Source organism: Copadichromis virginalis, linkage group LG6, assembly GCF_057382275.1.
Source record: "Copadichromis virginalis isolate Kocher_CV1m ecotype Utaka linkage group LG6, C_Virginalis_male_GT1.1, whole genome shotgun sequence".
Lineage (NCBI taxonomy): Eukaryota > Metazoa > Chordata > Actinopteri > Cichliformes > Cichlidae > Copadichromis > Copadichromis virginalis.
The window spans coordinates 44,268,443-44,286,316 of NC_140623.1; the positions used below are offsets into that span (position 1 = coordinate 44,268,443).

A 17,874-nucleotide genomic window follows, 5' to 3' on the forward strand; every position below is an offset into this window, starting at 1 on the left:
AGATTAAACTGAACTATATACAAAGCACTAAAACATGTTAAAAACACAGACTTAATAAATGCAGAGTAGTTTGGGCCGGGAGCAGGATTCATCATGTCATCACTTAAAGAGCAGATAAGGTGGCGCTGGGCTGGTTTCAATTAACTTTATTGACATTGAACACACACAAAGCCCCAGGATACAAGTGTTTCTCTGCTCTGCATTCAACAAACAAAACCAAGCAGAGCATATTGAAATAAATGCGTGGAGGGATGGGTGTCTTGTTACCATAGATACAATAATTACCTTACAGTTTATTTACAGTGATTAGATGACTCGGTAGACGTTTCATCCCCATGTTTACTGAAACTGACAAAGATCAAAGCTCGTGGTTTAAGTTTGACTCCAGTCTGAATTTGTTTTACAAAGTATGAAACGACACGAAACTTTTACAAAAACGCTCCGGGAATCAGTCTGCAGCAAGTCATTCCCACAGGCGCAGGTGTCACCATGCCAACGGGCAAATAAAGAGCAGAACTCAGTTCTCCTCAGAGGACAGACCGGAGACACCTGATACTGACGCAGGTGATTCAGGTGATGTTCAATCACATCAGCGACATCCAGGTGTCAATGATTACAGCAGATCAATAATTATTGATTACTGAAGTCTGACAAACTGAAATCCGCCCGTGCACACCCTGACCCCGGGTGACCCCAGGTGAGCCAGCACTCTGGTTTCCTGGTTCATTGTGGTTGCTGCAGGTCTCTTCTCACCTGAAATGAAATTGTGCCTGTCACAATAAAACCAGTTTATCTTTTAAAATTATGCACATATTTAAAACTCCTCCCACTCTGACGTAACTAATCATGGCGATTGGTGACTCGTCAGTCTGTGGGACAGGTGAGTTTTACAGGAAGTGAGTCACTTAGAAACTCCTTTTATTTAGATTACATCTGCAAATGACAAAAGGGCGGAGCTCAAACAACACACTAACCTGGTGATTGGCCCAGCTCAGAGTGGCAACCCCTGATTGGTACAGTCCTGGATCCCGATAAGTCTCTGGATCCGGTCCAGGATGATCTGGTTGGAGCTCCTGCAGTCGTGGGCGCTATAGGGCGCAGCGATCGTCAGGACGCCCGCCACTTTTAGCTCCTCCCCCTCCTCCTCCACGGGGATCCGGTTCTCCTGCAGCCACCGCCGCACGGCATCCCTCCGCTGACGCAGCTCCTTGGGGTCCAGGCAAGGGGACGGCGGGGGGAGGAAGACCGACCGCAGACGCTTCGCCGTCTCATCATCAGCAGCCGCTCGCAGGACCTCCACCGCCTCCACAGCGTGACCCATCACCACCCGCACCGCCACCGCCTCACCAAAGGACACCAGGACCACACTGCAGGGCACAGGAAGACAAGGGTCAGAGCCACGTGACGATCAGGAGTCACACTTAAACTTAACTTAAACGAGTTAAGGTCAAAGTTCACAGGAAACGGCTGAAAAAAAACTCGACTCGTTCGTCACGATCAGCTGTTTGATTTACAAATTAGGCTCCACGTGCGCGTTACCTGGCGGACACCGGGTCCACGCTTAACAGCCAGCCGCGGTGCTCCTCGCCTTTTCCCGCTCTCACCTTCACCTCTTTGTTAAGGTAGTGAAGCCACCTGAGCGGACCCATGAGGGGCCAGCCGCACTGCATCATGGACCTCACGGTGCTGAGATCGATAGCTGAGCAATAATCGATTCACACACCCCTCCACCTCCCTGCCGTCTGCTGTTCACAGCTGTTAACGCTCCTGAGAAAACACAACACGGAAACAAAAGTTCCGCTTTAAGGCGTAAACTGAGCCGCGGCTGCCCCCTGCAGGCCGAAGCGGGCACAGCAAAAACATTCAGTAGAAGCGACTAGAAATAGAATAGAGACCCTCCGGCCAAAGCATAAAACATTAAAGAGAAACCAAATAAGAAGAAAAGTAATACTGCGAGCTCACAATAAAACAGCAAAAATAAAATAAATACGTTAACTGATGAAAATCCAAAACTCCTGAAATAAGTCCACAAATTTAATTTCAAATAAAATGTGACTCTTTAAAAGCTCAATAAATAATGAACAAGAAGAGTGAGAAAGGCAGCACGTTTCTGTTGGTGACAGCAGATTTGCAGCGGTTCACACTTAAACTGCAACATCAGCGAACAATGGATTACACTTTTGGTTGATATTGATCAGTCACACTTTATAAATGGCTTTAATTATAAAATGTATATTTATTTTTAACCACAGACGATAAGGCAGATGTTATTTTCATGTCCTTCAGCTAAACTTTTATATGGAGGTGATTCCAACACAGTGATGAATGAAAGCATGGATAGATGCCCACATGAACAAACATCATCCGAGCTCGAACATATCCGTGACCATAAAGCAGTCCAGTTTAGACTGATTTGAAATTATTTGGACAAATTCAGAATAAAGACTGTTGGAAACTAAATTAATCCAAAGTTAAGCCCTGAGACTTATTAACAAGAAAAACTATTTAAGAGTTTTTATGGAAATGAAATTTGATATCAGAAATTTTTCAAAAGGAAAATGCTTTCTCTAAAGACAAACGAGAGAGAAATTAAAATTATTTCTAGAATAATAAGATTATGTGAAAAAACAATTTGTCTAAACGATAATCTCACCGTCAGTCAGATGTTAAAGCTGTTAGGAGGAAACGGTGAGAACAGCGGAAAAAATGCCCAAAATATTTCTTTAGTTAACATAAAAGAAACTTTGAACAATGTTTTATTAGAAAACTCAGAATTATTCATTCAATATGTGAAAGTGAAAATAGTTTCCTAAATATATTTACCAAAAATCATATTTGGCTCATTCAGAAAATACAAATGGATAAATTTCTCCATAGGCAAGAAAGGAATTCCAGTAGTAGAGGAGACCGTAATGTGGGTCAGTTCTAACACTTCCAATTTCTCCAATCAGAGCTAAGTTTCAAATGATGCGATTCATTCTGTACATGCCAAATTCAGTTCTTCTATCACATGTGAAAAATTAGCACATTTTGGCAAACACGGACAATTTAAGAAGAAAAGAAGTAATTTGCTTGCGAAAAGTAAGTTTAAAAAAAAAATTTCAATTTATGATAGCATTATCTGCTTTGCAGTTAAACTCATCAAACTGAAATTATGTTATTTGTATGTCTATGGCGATGTATTCTGTGTAGGTCTTTAGTGCTAATGTTTTAGCTGTTGGCTGTAATGTTAGCTAGTTGAGATGGGATGGCCTTTATTTGTCAGTTGCAGTTGCCCACAACCGAGATGACAGACCGTACATACAATACACAAACATCACATTGGGGAGACAGGTCAGGCTAGGTAGCGAGGAAAAAAACATTGAAATATGTAACACAAAAGGATAATCCAGGAATCATCATCACACCATATCACAATAAAACACAGACAGCAACATGGGAGAGTGTTCCAGTGTGTACAGCTGATCTGGGACCGCTGCAATCTTCGATCGCACCTCCAGCTGATCCACTGTCCACATCGGATGGGAGGTAAACCTGGGAGGAGGTGTTGGATTCGGGGGGGGGGGGTGATAGTGAGGGCGTATCAGTATCAGTGTACATGTTTCATGCGTGTGCATTTGTGTGTGTATGTTTATCCCGTGTTCAGCTGAGAGAAAGTGTCATCACGCCCGGTTAAGCGAAGGTCTGGCGGCCTTGAAGGAGGGACAAAGAGTTCTGACAACAATCCTGTTATCATGGACGAATTTGTTGTTCCAGTCAGCTTCGACCTCGGCAGCCTTCAGCTGGCGCCAGTGGGATGGCCGCATGAGTGAAGATGGTGAATGTTTGGGTGTAGTGCGAACAACTGCATCCAATTTATGCACAAATTATGGAGTGCATATTAAAAAAGGACAGTTTCAGGGTATCCCACCCTTAGATAGAGATGGGCACACCTGACTGATGACACTGCAATTTTCCTGTCGAATACACACGATGTGAGCAGACAGCTACTTGTGTCAGGGCTGAAAATGAGTCTGTCTTATTACCTTTCAAACATTTAAATCTGTCAGAATTAATGGTATACCTGTTAAAACAAAACTACATATTTGGGTGATTATTGAAAACAATCAAAAAGGATGTAAACTTCTCCAATTTTTGCTCCTGTAACTCCTGTGTTACTGCCGAAGACTGGACAATGTTGCTTTATGACCAGAAATGCCCAAAGAGATCTCTACAGACTTACATCAACTTTGATTTGATTAATATGGAGAAAGAAAAGCGATCGCTTCAAAAGGATATTCCACATAAGGCAAACAAAAAGATGGTCTGGAATGACCTCACGGCACAAGCATAGTCCCAACCAATGCTGGTGGTGCATCTTTTCAACAGCTCGAATCACATAATGAAGCATTGACGTCATTTCAGAGAGTTCATCTTTGGTCACATGATATTCTGGAGCCCGACACGGGCTTCTTTTGGACACGCCCATGTTCAAACGTTTCATACAAATGAGTTTTTAATCAAATAACCGTAAAACAGATGCACCACACCGATAGCCTGATATTAAACAGAAGTTGCTAATGCAGAGAGGGTGATCACAGTGAGGCGGCTCATTTCAAGCTGCTGTTCATATTTTTGGCCACCAGATGTCACCAAAGAGGACTAAAGCGCCTCGAGTAGTGAACCATCTTGGTGGAGGGACATGGTGCAGGTTCACCGAGCAACCCCCGGCCTGGACGCGCTCTGCTCAGCTTCGTTAGCACTTTTAAGATGATCATTATTCTGGTGATTTGTGACACAGAACTGTTTTTTAAATCACTGCTGCTGTTGATCTCTAAGGTGAGGCATGCACAGTAGATATTTGAGACTGAAGTTTCCTGTCCTTCAGCCTAATGGAGCAAATCACTGCAGTCATCCCAGTCCAAGCGAACGTAGTCTGAGGGATTGAACTAAAGTACGCTGAACGTGCTGCTCATAAAAACGTTCCTGCTGTGAATAAAAGTAAAGAGTAAACTCTCACACTCCGAGTGTCACCTCCTCCTGACAGCTTTAGTTTTCAAGCTCACACCTGCAGACTCACTGCTGTTTATGGTTGGAGAGTAAATATAAAAACACAATTCCAACAAGTCTGACCTGAGGTCAGCAGGTACAGTGCAGGTGTGGTGTTTCAGGATCAGACATTAATGCTTGTACAACAACAGCACTGCTGTAAAACTGCCAACAGAAAACAACCAAGAAATGAAGCCGACAGTCTGTTTATTGTTGATTATTTATCACTGATGCTCGTTGGGGAAACACAAAGACATTCAGACCCTCCTACTGTCTCCATAGCTGTGCAAGGGATCATCCTCGGATGGTGATGCCAACTTCTACAGATCTCGTTGGATCCTGACCTGCTCTCTCTCTCTCTCTTGCGATCACTGAGCTCATTTCCTGTCTGTTGATGTGTTTTTATGTATACAGCTGTGTCAATATTATTGATTACTGATTAATGATTGTTGCGCTTCAAGCTGCATTTGGTTTCACTTCCTGTCTGATCGATAACGACTGTTACCAGCACGCCTGTGTCTGGCTGGACTTAAACAGTGTGTGTGGATGTTTGTCTGAGTCTGCTCAAACTACTCTCAGCTGACCTTTGACCCTCCTGAACATTCTCGCTCTGAGCTCACATCGAGCTGCTCAGAAGGTTTAAACTTCGTCACCCCCTCTTTCCAGCTCCACCCATGTGGTGATGTCATCGCTGGATGGAGCAGCTGCAGAGCTCTGGAGAGTCAGAGGGAGGGTCAGACCTGCAGACCGAGCAGCTGAAACATGGCAGACTCTTCATCGTCCTCCAACAACTCCTCCTCCTCGCTGAGAGACCTCACGCACACAGGTGAGACACCTGATTGTTGGCATGGAAACAGTGTAGAGTAGACGGAGGCTGCCACCTGTTCTCACCTGACTGCGTTTCACCAAACAGGCTAACAAAGCTCTGTTGTCCCGATCAGCTGACTGTCAGTCAGGCTGCTGTGTGCGCGTATGTGTGTGTGCGCGTTTGTGTGTGTTTGTCTGTGTGTGTGTGTGCGTGTGTGTGTTTGTCTGTGTGCGTTTGTGTGCGTTTGTGTGCGTGTGTGTGCGTTTGTGTGTGTGTGTGCGTTTGTGTGCGTGTGTGTGTTTGTCTGTGTGCGTTTGTGTGCGTGTGTGTGCGTTTGTGTGTGTGTGTGCGCGTTTGTGTGTGTTTGTCTGTGTGTGTGTGTGTGTGCGTGTGTGTGTTTGTCTGTGTGCGTTTGTGTGCGTGTGTGTGCGTGTGTGTGTGTGTGCGTTTGTGTGCGTGCGTTTGTGTGCGTGTGTGTGTTTGTCTGTGTATGTGTGTGTGTGTGTGTGTGTGTGTTTGTCTGTGTGTGTGCGTGTGTGTTTGTCTGTGTGTGTGTGTGTGTTTGTCTGTGTGTGTGTGTGTGTGTGTGTTTGTCTGTGTATGTGTGTGTGTGTGTGTGTGTGTGTTTGTCTGTGTGTGTGTGTGTGCGTGTGTGTTTGTCTGTGTGCGTGTGTGTGTGTGTGCGTGCGTGTGTGTGTGTGTGCGTGCGTGTGTGTGCGTTTGTGTGCGTGTGTGTGTTTGTCTGTGTGTGTGTGTTTGTCTGTGTATGTGTGTGCGTGTGTGTTTGTCTGTGTGTGTGTGTTTGTCTGTGTATGTGTGTGTGTGTGTGTGTGTGTGTTTGTCTGTGTGTGTGTGTTTGTCTGTGTATGTGTGTGCGTGTGTGTTTGTCTGTGTGTGTGTGTGTGTGTGTGTTTGTCTGTGTATGTGTGTCTGCGTGTGTGTTTGTCTGTGTGTGTGTGTTTGTCTGTGTGTGTGTGTGTGCGTGTGTGTTTGTCTGTGTGTGTGTGTGTGTGTGTGTTTGTCTGTGTATGTGTGTGCGTGCGTGTGTGTGTTTGTCTGTGTGTGTGTGTTTGTCTGTGTGTGTGTGTGTGTGCGTGTGTGTTTGTCTGTGTGTGTGTGTGTGTGTGTGTTTGTCTGTGTATGTGTGTGTGCGTGTGTGTTTGTCTGTGTGTGTGTGTTTGTCTGTGTGTGTGTGTGTGTGTGTGTGTGTTTGTCTGTGTATGTGTGTGTGCGTGTGTGTTTGTCTGTGTGTGTGTGTTTGTCTGTGTGTGTGTGTGTGCGTGTGTGTTTGTCTGTGTGTGTGTGTGTGTGTGTGTTTGTCTGTGTATGTGTGTGCGTGCGTGTGTGTGTTTGTCTGTGTGTGTGTGTTTGTCTGTGTGTGCGTGTGTGTATGTGTGTGTGTGTGCGCGTTTGTGTGTGTGTGTGTCTGTGTGTGTTTGTCTCTGTGTGTGTGTGTGTCTGTGTGTGTGTGTGTGTGTGTGTCTGTGTGTGTGTGTGTGTCTGTGTGTGTGTGTGTCTCTGTGTGTGTGTGTGTGTCTGTGTGTGTGTTTGTCTCTGTGTGTGTGTGTGTGTGTGTCTGTGTGTCTGTGTGTGTGTGTGTGTCTGTGTGTGTGTGTGTGTGTGTCTGTGTGTGTGTGTGTGTGTGTGTGTGTCTGTGTGTGTGTGTGTGTGTGTCTGTGTGTCTGTGTGTGTGTTTGTCTCTGTGTGTGTGTGTGTGTGTGTTTGTCTCTGTGTGTGTGTGTGTGTGTGTTTGTCTCTGTGTGTGTCTGTGTGTGTGTGTGTGTGTGTGTCTGTGTGTGTGTTTGTCTCTGTGTGTGTGTGTCTGTGTGTGTGTCTGTGTCTGTGTGTGTGTGTCTGTGTGTGTCTGTGTGTGTGTGTGTCTGTGTCTGTGTGTGTGTCTGTGTGTGTGTCTGTGTGTGTGCGAGTGTTCAAAGCTGAGCTATAAACTGTGAGTTGGATGATGTGAAGGTCAGATGATATCTATCAGGCATTAAATCTTCAACGTTCTTCTGGGAGTTGAGGTTTTTCTCATTCTCCAGGAAACATCAGCAGGTCAGCTCAGATCAGCGTTGATCTTATTTTCTTGTGTGCTCTGAACAGGATCTCTGTGGAATGTAGCTCCGCCTCCTAATAGGATCCACATGACCGCAGCTGATCTGCAGGGATTAAACCTGGATATTGGGAAACTGTAAAAGGTGGAGTTACAGAGAGCTTTGCACGTGGAATAAAACATGTTGAAATGCTCGAGCCCAGCCTGAGGTCTGTCACGGCTCGGTGGGGTTTTCTCTCGAACGTTGTCGGTTCTTTAGCTTACAGAGGAAAGAAGCTGAACGAAGGTGATTTAAAGTTGTTTTTGTTAGCAGCCCAGCTGATGTTGGGCTGAGGATGAGTGAATGGGGAAAAGAGACTCCCAGTAATGGGACATTTCTCCTGAAATGGGAGAAAGAGAACACATCTACAACATGTGCCAAACTATTTGCTGACAGCAAAGATCAGACGTTTTCTTTTGTTTTTCAGGTGATAATAAGGCCAGTGCTTGTTTCTCCTGCAGACTGGATGCTGCTGAGGCTAAAGTAGAGGTCCTGCAGGTCCAGGATTAAGTTCTGGGAATGTTTTTAAAAATTCCTGATGGATTTCAGAGGTTGCTGGTGATTATTAGTCTGTTGTGATTTGGCACTGCATAAATCACATTCTTGAAGGTTCCTGTGCATTTGTTTATGGTTCATGAAGGTTCAGCACATCTTCACCTGATTCATTTTGCTTGTGGGAGAGAACACCGGCTATTTCCACGTCTCTGAGCTCGTCTTGGACTTTGATCCCGTTCACTTGTATATATTTCATTAAGTTTGATTATTGAATGTTTTCGTTTGAATCATGTGGGTACTGTTGTTATTGTTGTTGTTGGGTTCGGTCTCAGTTGCAGTGAAAGCTGCATTTTGCTGTCAGGAGCAGCTCGTGGTCAAAGTTACCATTTTCCCTGGATCTCTGATTATGTTCCTCCATCTATTTTCTCGCCACGTTTATTTCACCTCCTCCATCTTTTCCTCAGTCTGTTGTTGAGCTGCTGTTCCTCCACAGCTGGTGCAGCAGCCCAACAGCTGCTTTTTAGCTCCGCCTTCTAGCTGCTTCTTCCACGCTAAACTTTTTCTACAAGCTGTGTGAGCACACAGTGAAGGTAGGGTTGGGCCGGTCTCGTTAAGAAGTTTGATTAGGCGATCCAGTGTGAGTAATGAAAGTGAACGAATGGGCTGCTGTCATAAGGTCGGTGCGCAGCGGCCCTTCCGTGCACCATATGCCAGATTACCAGTCCAGCCCGATGGTGTGAGTGCTTCACTCCAGTTCACACGTACGAGGAAACCCTCCATGAAAGGTTGAATCTGCTTCTCTGTGGTATGCTTCACTGCTGTGACGTGTGATTGGTGTGGCAGTCCTCGTTCTGTCCATATCTGTGCCTTTCCCGGTCAAAGGTTTCTGGGAGCCTGCTTTTCTCTGCTTTCTTGTCTTTTAGTATCTATTTGTTGTTTTGGCATCAAGCTGGTTTTGGTTAATCTCAGAAAATATGTCAGCAGCCTCACAGCTCGTGCACTGGAGAGAACCGAAGAAATCTGCAGCGGCGTTCGGCCTCTCACTGCTGGTTCTTCTCTCCTTGGCAACACTGTCAGTCATCAGCGTGGTGTCCTATTTGCTCCTGGCATGCCTCTGTGTCACAATCACCTTCAGGTGGGTGGAACCTGCTATAGACAGATAGATCGCATTACCCAGCATGAAAAACATCTTCCTGTTCTCCATCCCGTCTGCAGGGTTTATAAATCAGTGATCCAGGCCGTCCAGAAGTCCGATGAAGGTCATCCATTCAGGTAACCCGGGTGATTTGATTCTAACCTGGCTCTAATCACTCTAACCTCACTAGAGCTCTCGTCTTCAGGTCTCTGTTGGAGAGGGACATTTCCGTGTCCTCAGAGTCAGTTCGGCAGCTCGCTGACCAGTTTCTGATCCACTTGAACTGGTTCAGTAATCAAACAAGGAGGCTGTTACTGGTGGAAGACCTGGTCGACTCCCTGAAGGTCAGCGTGTGTTTTTATTCTGTGTGTTTGTTTGTTGTGTGTATTCTCAACTTTATCTATCCACGAGGCCAGATAACACACACCAAGCACTTAAACTGCAGGAATGTCTAAATTCAGATAAAGCTGAGGTTACTGTACTCGACCCTAAAAACCCAGAGTCCTGACAGGGACTAGAAAGAGAGAGCAGATTTCTCCTGTTTTGGCTTCCTGTTAAATCCAGAATTCAGAATCCTGCTCCTCACATACAAGGTCTTAAATAATCAGGCCCCATCTTATCTTAATGACCTTGTAGTACCATATCACCCTATTAGAGCAAAAGGGAGTTTTTCCTTCCCACTGTCGCCAAAGCGCTTGCTCACAGGGCGTCATATGATTGTTGGTTTTTCTCTGTATTATTTAGGGTCTTTACCTTGAGACTGTTGTGATTTGATGCCTTATAAATAAAACTGAATTTTGTGTATTGTTTGTGTGTTTGGTCCATGTCTTTGTTCTACGTGTTCCAGCTGGCAGCCGTCACCTGGGTGATGACGTACGTTGGTGCCGTGTTCAATGGCGTCACCATCTTGATCCTTGGTGAGTTTGTTTCCCTCTGAGCGAGTTAAATATCAGTCTTTCTGATCTCCGATTGGTTGTCTCTCTGTGTGCAGCTGACATCATTTTCTTCACTACACCGTTGATCTACCAGAAGAAGAAGGTAAAGACACACCTGGTGTCCCTGTCTTCTGCCCAGTTTGCTCCGTGCTTAGCTCAGAGTGTTTCTGTGTTCAGGCTCAGATCGATCGTCACGTTGAGGCTGTTCGGCTCAAACTGGAGGAAACTCTGCAGAGGTGAGGTCACGGGTAATCAGGTGTTCATCATGTTTGGCCTCACCGAAGGTCAACTCTGATCTAAATGCCTCACTGAGGTCAGAGGTGAGAATCTGACCTTCATTTCTGCAGCACCACTGGGGTTTGTAATGTTTGTCTCAGGTGTCCATGGTCCACAGGTAACTGCCGTCTGTCTCACCTGTGCACATGCTGACCTCAGATCTAAACTCAGTGTCTGTCTTAATTGAACCAGGTGAGCTCTGTTCTACCTTTATGAAGAGTCGGACTGAACTGAGCATGCTCAGTGTGTTCATACTGTCTGTTCCTAATGTGCTTGTCACCTGTCTATAGTTAAAGTCCACAGTCGGGTTGCTGATTGATCATCCATGTTCAGTTTCCACGTTAACACAGATGAGCCCACCTCTAATCTGCAGGTGTTCACATTATTCTGTCCAGACAAGCAGCTGACAAGCGTCCTGTGTCTGTTTTCAGTCTGCAGGATAAGTTACCTGGCGCTGTGAAGAAGACCAAGGTTGAGTGACACCTGAGATGTTGAAGCTCTGCCCCCTCCTCTCATTGGCCTGTTTGTCTGTGACTCACAAGTCTTTGAATAAAATCAGACTGACGAGAAACAAGCCGTGTGTTTTTATTCTGGCCCAGCGTCACCAGTCCTCACCTGTCCAAGCCGTCACGTTCAGTGGCGTGGGCGTGGTCATGTTTACACAGTTACTTCCTGATGTTTGGACAGGAAGCAGCTTCACTGTTTCATGACAGCGAGGAAGTCATGGAACTGTGAATTTTACTTTGTTGGAAGTATTCTGTAGTATAACTACATTGTGAATGCCCTTCAAAATAAAGATCACCATGACTGTGACCAGTCAAGAGTGATGCTTTTATTTTGAAGGCTTCTGAGATTGGTTTAAATATCAGAGATAAAAATATCTCGCTGCGCAAACATGATTCCGTGTGTGCTTTTACTTTGTCTCCTTCACGCCATCATGGCTGAAAACAGACTCGTCTCCGTGGACTTTGAGGTCTTCGGGAACGTGCAGGGTAGGTCGCCTGACACGTGACGGCGAGTTTGTGTGTTTTTTGAGGTTTTACTCGCTGACCCTGTGTTTGTTCTCCATGTTCAGGAGTGTGCTTCAGGATGGTGAGCTTCCTCTTTTCCTTCACATTACTGCTGTTTTTGATCAGGATGTACCATGGAAACGTGTCACATGACTAAACGCACACACCTGTGAATGTGTGCCAGTACACGGAGGATCACGGGCGCAGTCTGGGGCTCAGCGGCTGGGTGAAAAACACCAGACAGGGCACTGTGATTGGTCAGGTCCAGGGACCGTGGGACAAAGTCAGTGACATGTGAGTCTGGCTGACCAATCAGAGCCTCCGAACACACACACACACACACACACACACACACACACACAGATATATCCTTTAATGGATTTTTATTTGAAAATGTCAGTGCAGTATTACAGCTCCCATAATGCTTTGCAGGTCTGTGCTGTCCTCATTTGCCTCCTCCTATGACCTGGCTATGACCTCACAGTCAGAGCAGGAGGAGGACTGAGGAGCAAGGAGCTGCAGGAGCATATTCGGAGAGGCAGGGCCACAGTTCTCCTAAACTACTTGTGTGTGGCAGTGAAGCGCTCTGATACGATCACATGACTCTCACCTGTCACATCTGTGACATCAGACGTTTACATTAAAATCAAGCAGGTCCTTAAACTCTTTATGCCACAACTCTGTCACTCACTGGTGTGATGGGAGGGGCTAAAGAGGTGTCAGTGTGTAGTTTGTGAAATGACTCCTCCCACTCGTGTTGTAACTGTCCTGTGATATAACCTGAACTCTTTAATGAGGATGGGGTTTAAACACAATTAAGCCCCTCCTACTAAGTGATGCCAGTGGCGTGGGCTGTGTCTCTGTCAGGTGACCTCATTGTGATGAAGAGGAGCGCAGTGTTTCTTTATTCACTGTGGGGTCAGAGGTCACTGAGAAATACCCCGAATGTACTAACTGCACTCTTCTTCCTCCTCCTCTTCCTCAGGAAGCACTGGCTGAAGAGCGTCGGCAGTCCGAGTTCCCGAATTGATCGAGCCGTGTTCTCCGACGAGCGAGACATTTCCAAAGTGGAGATCCACGGGTTCTCGACTCGCTACTGAGCACGCTCACACACCTGATCTGCAGCTGACTCCAAATCTGACAGTATTGATTATTGATTGGTGACATCACTGTTTCCAATGTTTAATATGATCAGAGAAATAAAGTGTAAAGATTTACTGTTGCCATGGTGAACAAACTGAGTTTTTATTACACAGCTGCTTCCACCAGGGGGCGGCCTCTGGCAGCTGATTGGCAGCTCCTCCTGAAGCCCCACCGAGTGTATGAAGTCCACAGACCCGGAGGCTCGGTCATGTGACCGCTCAGGGCCCACTACACGTTTACCTTTGCTCACCTTCATCCACATCAGGCCTGCAGCCAGCTTAAACACATGCGGCTTCACAGCGCCTCCTCAGGCTGCTCATTGCTGACCAAATGAAATACATATTTTTTATATACAGATATAAAAACGATCGACCTGATGAAAATGTTTCTGAGTAAGAACCTTCTATCTGTGAATGCTGCTGTACTTACAGTATTAATCACATCATCTCCAGGAAAACTAGGCCAAAAAAGTAAATTCTGATGTAAACCTTTATAAAAATAAAGACACGTAACAGCAGAAAGAGAGCAGGATCTCTTTGCACATGAAAGAAGAGTTTTGGATAAATCAGCTAATTCTGTATCAGCTGATTCAGCTTGGATCACACATCTGTATGATCCACAGTCTGAAGAGAAAACATCCTTAAACATCTGCGCTGAGGCGTTTAGTAAAAGCTCATCGTCGCCAGCTGACAGAGGTGGAGGCGCACGGAGGTCAGCTCCTGCTGCGACTAACTCACTGCGCCTCTGTGTGAAAACAAATAACAGCAAGAATCATAGAGAGGCTCCGCCTACTTCCAGGTAGCCGAAGAGGACTGACGAGACCGGTCAGCCGAGCTGTGACTGATCCCATCAGATCACCTCATCTTCATTCAGCGTGCTGCTTCGTGCTGTTCGATTGTTCTGCTCACGGTTCAAACTCTTCGTCGTCACCACGATCCGCTGCGAGTCATGTGACATAGTGCTGACTGTTCAGTAAATGCTAGTGGTGTTACTATGGTAACGAATCCTGGCACAGCATCCAGGCAGCGAACCTCCTGATGTGACTCTCCTCCTGCAGGCGGTGGTTTTCCTGACGGAGGCTCAGCACCTGCTGCTGCAGCACAGCTTTGTCCCGCTGCTCCTGAACACAACATGGACACAAGTCAATGCGATGATGTCATCCGCTTGCCTCCATGACATCAGTTTAATGCACTTTACCTTTAGCAGGTCGAGCTGCAGCTGCTGAAGAATCTCTTCCAGTTGGAGGACTTCACCTGAGAGGGAGCAGGCTGTGATGTCACTGAGGGAAGGGGAGCCGTGATGTCACTGTGATGTCAGCAATATTACACGGAAAATAAATGAGGTGTCTCACCTGTCCTCCAGGGCGGAGCTCTGTGATGTCACCCCCAGTGTGCGTTGTGTCTGATTGATGTCCGCTGTGAACAGGTGAACAACCAGCTAACTAAGAGAGGGTGGCGGCTTCGCAACAACAGACAAACAACAAACCAGATGTGACCAACGGTGAGTCATGTGACCACAGGAGGCGGTCCTTAAGTAATTTTGCCTGTAACAAGCAGTTATTTGAGTTCCTGTTTCCTGCCTATCAGCTCGAAGTGGTCCACCCCTTCTGCCATCTCCGTAAATTAGTTTCCAGACGGTTTGGAGGATGCTGAGGGTTGCTGAGGTCCTAACTGATCTCTGAGCTTTAATCTGCTCCTCGGTGAAACCAGGAGCCCTGCTCAGTTGACCTCACTGACCTCTGGGAGTGTGCATCATTACCAGGTCAGAAACGCGACACATTTAAGGACCTTAAAATCAGTTTTCAATAGCGCTGGGAGCAAAGAACAGGCACTGTTTCTCCTTCACTCACTATGTATTAACAGACCTCTCTGCATTGAATCATATCTGTTATTAACCTCTGTCTCTCTTCCACAGCATGTCTTTATCCTGTCTTCCTTCTCTCACCCCACCCAGTCGCAGCAGATGGCCCCGCCCCTCCCTGAGCCTGGTTCTGCCGGAGGTTTCTTCCTGTTAAAAGGGAGTTTTTCCTTCCCACTGTCGCCAAAGTGCTGCTCATAGGGGATCATACGATTGTTGGGTTTTTCTCTGCATCTATTATTGTAGGGTCTACTGTCTCCTTGTTGTGATTTGGCGCTGTATAAATAAAACTGAATTGGATGGAATCTGGAGGTTAGAGACTAACTAAGGTGGCTAGAGCTCAGGAGATATAGCAGGTCACCTACTAATCGCAAGGCTGGAGGTTCGATGCCCATCTGCTCCAGTCTATGTCTTTGGGCAAGATATTAACCCCAATTTGCTCTCTGTTGCATCCATCGGAGTATGAACATGTGTAAATGTTAGATAGAAAGCATTTACATAGAAAAAAGGTATTGTGCAACTGAGGCAAGTTGTGTAAAGCGCTTTGAGTGTCAGAGTAGAGAAGAAACAGTCTATCTAAATCTGTCCCAACGAGACAAGAAAGCCTCATCATAATTTAATCCTCCTTCCATCCAGGAGTTTGATAAGTTTGAGTGCAGTGACTGTTACCTCTGAAGGCTTGAGTGCTCTCCAGGTGAAGCCAGTCCAGCTGTGATGAAGCTCGTGGGAGCGGCATGTGTTTAACTCCAGACCTCAGAGCCAATAAGCTGTCAGAGTAAGAGCGGTTACCTGTGGAGGAAGGCAGGTGAGTGCTGACATTGACTTGCATTCTAAAAGTCAGAGAACAGGTACTCACTCCTCTGTAGCGGCAGTGGCAGTTTTCTGCAGATGGTGGGTGGTAGCGTGCTGTTGATACGTGGGGGCAGGTGGTCCGACGGCAGCTGAGAACAGCGAAACAAAATCCCGTACAACATGTCACGTGACATCGTGTGGGTCAGACATCTCCATGGAGACGGAGGAGGAACACCAGGGACTCTGATGGGCTGAGAGATGAGGGATTGGTTGTTAGAATGAAAATAAAGTTGGTCAGAGGTCAGGGTAAAGTTGCAGTCAACGAAAACTGGAAACACCATAAGTCGGACTCGTTCCTGGTGGGCTCCGCCAGGGCTGCCTTTTTCACCGATTCTGTTCATAATTTTTACGGAAAGAATTTCTAGGCGTAACCAAGTGGCAGAATCTCAGAATCTCATCTCTGCTTTGTGCAGACAAAGTGATTCTGTTGGCTTTATCAGGTGATGGCCTCCAGCTCGCACTGGAGTGGTTCACAGACAAGTGTGAAGCGGTGGAAATGAAAATCAGCACCTCCAAATCTGAGGCCATGGGTCTCACCTGAAAATGGGTGGAGCTTTCCTCTCCTCAGGAACTCTCTGCAGGAGGGGGAGATACAGGAGAGGTGGAGGAAGATCTCAGCCTGGGCGTCTATTGTCTCATGTAGTCTGGAAGATGAGTGGATGGTGGGGTGGGTGCAGTTTTCTCTGTGGTGGGGTTGGGTGGACTGTCCCGGGCTCTGTGGGGCCGGGGGGCGCTGCGGCGCTGGGCCCCAGTCTGGATGGGCCTGGGCCCCCTTTCCCTGGCAGGTCGCGGAGTATGGGGGTGCCTACTGGGGTCAGCGGGGGAGCTGGCCCTAGGGAGGGGTCACCTGCCCCTCCCTTCCTTCCCTCTCCATCTCCAGCTGCCTCCCTCTTCCCGCTCCACCACAACCACCCACACATGCAGGGCCTTGGAGTAGGGGTATGTCACCAGGGTGCAGAGGAGGCTACCCCCCTCTGCCTCTGCCTCTGCCTCAATTTTATCCCACAACTTAGACATTCACATTACTCACACTCTCATTACACATACATATAGGATCTTGGGGGTGGGCACGATACACGGACTCCAAATTACCATCAGGGTGTACACCTCACCCCTGGCATCGTTGCCCACCTCTCAATTTTAAATACACGTAGACATTGAGGGCTAGCAGGAGGGACTATGTGCTCCTGCTGCTCTCTGGCAGGTAGCTCCATGCCCTCCTGGGTTTTAAATGCACCTTAGAACACACATGCATCAACACTACAATGAGCGGGTGGAGGGAGGTTTGGAGGCCTATCTCCCCCTACCACCACTTCCCCTGCCAGTGGCGGACTCCCTCAGGTATCGGTGCGTTGGTGGTTCTTTGTGTCCGGGGGTGGGCGTCCAGGTACACACCGGCTCACTCCTTGGCAGCCGCTTATCGGGGCCTGGAGGCTGGGGCTCGCTCGGGCCACTTCGGAGGTGGGGTGCCCCCGGCCTCTCGGCCTGGGGCTCGGTCACTCAGGCACAGCTGGCTGCCGGCGGAGCTCACGGGCGCGTCACTGCAACCCCCCCTGGCTTCTGCTCTGCGGCTGCTGAGTGAGCCCTCATCTGGGACTCTCCTCAGCTCTTTCTGGGACAGTGGCGCGGCTGCCCCTCTGTTGGTCTTCCTTGGTCTCTTGTGTTCTGGGGGCCTCTGGATGTCTGGAGTTTTGATCTCCTCCATACCTGCTTCATGCCCTGGAGGACGGGGCTGTGGCTCCCCACACTCCCTAGCAGATCGTTAAATGGAGAAACCTTTGGAATGCAAGCATGCTGATCCACACAGGTGTGCACACAGGTGTACACACGGGTATTCACAGACGCGGACTACAGCTTTCTTGGCTGCTGCCTCAAAGCACATTGTGCGCTGTCTATCTTGCGTGCTGCACAATATCGTTTATTATTTAGTATCTACTGATATCTACTGCTAGCTAGTTTATTGTGATGGTGCTTTTTTTTATTATGTTACTCTTTGTTGTTTGCTTTCTCTTCTGTTTTTTTTCTCCATACAGGTGACCCAGGTGTTTTTTTTCTTTTTTTTTTTTTCTTTCTTCTCCCCTTCTCACCGTCTCTTCTCCCCTTTGGTTTTCTTTCTCTCCCTCTCTTTCTTTCATTCTTTCTCCCTGTCCTATCCCCCAGTCATGTCTGTCCCGTTTGTAGCAACTGAAAATAAAATAAATTCATAATTATAATAAAGGTCAATCAAATGGACCAATATGGCAAG

General features: G+C 47.0%; 4 protein-coding genes across 16 annotated transcripts in view; 2 read left to right on the plus strand and 2 right to left on the minus strand.

The window, feature by feature from the left end:
- Positions 1 to 131: 131 nt before the first annotated feature.
- Positions 132 to 1,759, minus strand: gemin6 (gem (nuclear organelle) associated protein 6). Its single transcript, XM_085460689.1, has 3 exons — positions 1,540 to 1,759; positions 975 to 1,367; positions 132 to 753 (listed from the first exon to the last, which is right to left on the minus strand). Exons 1-2 carry the CDS (start codon positions 1,671 to 1,673, stop codon positions 992 to 994), a joined length of 510 nt encoding a protein of 169 aa, XP_085316815.1. The 5' UTR covers positions 1,674 to 1,759; the 3' UTR covers positions 132 to 753; positions 975 to 991.
- On the plus strand, positions 1,315 to 11,368 carry LOC146708665 (reticulon-3-B-like). Of its 8 annotated transcripts, none has more exons than XM_085460681.1 (10): positions 1,315 to 1,390; positions 5,695 to 5,854; positions 9,403 to 9,556; positions 9,637 to 9,693; positions 9,762 to 9,900; positions 10,404 to 10,473; positions 10,548 to 10,594; positions 10,669 to 10,727; positions 10,839 to 10,959; positions 11,199 to 11,255. In XM_085460681.1, the coding sequence occupies exons 2-9, from the start codon at positions 5,791 to 5,793 to the stop codon at positions 10,918 to 10,920; spliced, it is 672 nt and encodes a 223-aa protein (XP_085316807.1). In that variant the 5' UTR covers positions 1,315 to 1,390; positions 5,695 to 5,790; the 3' UTR covers positions 10,921 to 10,959; positions 11,199 to 11,255. The 8 variants fall into 8 exon arrangements, with proteins under 8 accessions (XP_085316807.1, XP_085316811.1, XP_085316810.1 ...); XM_085460685.1 differs by having other exon boundaries at positions 10,869 to 10,959; XM_085460684.1 differs by having other exon boundaries at positions 9,406 to 9,556.
- A 216-nt stretch (positions 11,369 to 11,584) lies between these two features.
- On the plus strand, positions 11,585 to 12,999 carry LOC146708666 (acylphosphatase-2-like). Its single transcript, XM_085460690.1, has 4 exons — positions 11,585 to 11,759; positions 11,843 to 11,859; positions 11,962 to 12,071; positions 12,763 to 12,999. Exons 1-4 carry the CDS (start codon positions 11,663 to 11,665, stop codon positions 12,875 to 12,877), a joined length of 339 nt encoding a protein of 112 aa, XP_085316816.1. The 5' UTR covers positions 11,585 to 11,662; the 3' UTR covers positions 12,878 to 12,999.
- The window catches only part of LOC146708667 (signal-induced proliferation-associated 1-like protein 2), a 40,345-nt gene continuing 35,417 nt past the window's right edge, over positions 12,947 to 17,874 (minus strand). For 4 of the 6 annotated variants that reach the window (XM_085460677.1, XM_085460674.1, XM_085460675.1 and 1 more), the window contains 5 exons: positions 15,634 to 15,820; positions 15,447 to 15,566; positions 14,272 to 14,335; positions 14,118 to 14,199; positions 12,947 to 14,040 (listed from right to left, as the gene is read on the minus strand). In XM_085460677.1, coding sequence (XP_085316803.1) covers positions 13,912 to 14,040; positions 14,118 to 14,199; positions 14,272 to 14,335; positions 15,447 to 15,566; positions 15,634 to 15,820 — 582 coding nt within the window. In that variant the 3' untranslated portion in view covers positions 12,947 to 13,911. Of the gene's footprint in view, positions 14,041 to 14,116; positions 14,200 to 14,271; positions 14,336 to 15,446; positions 15,567 to 15,633; positions 15,821 to 17,874 lie in introns of those variants that run through there. The other 2 variants (XM_085460676.1, XM_085460678.1) reach the window with 2 other exon arrangements.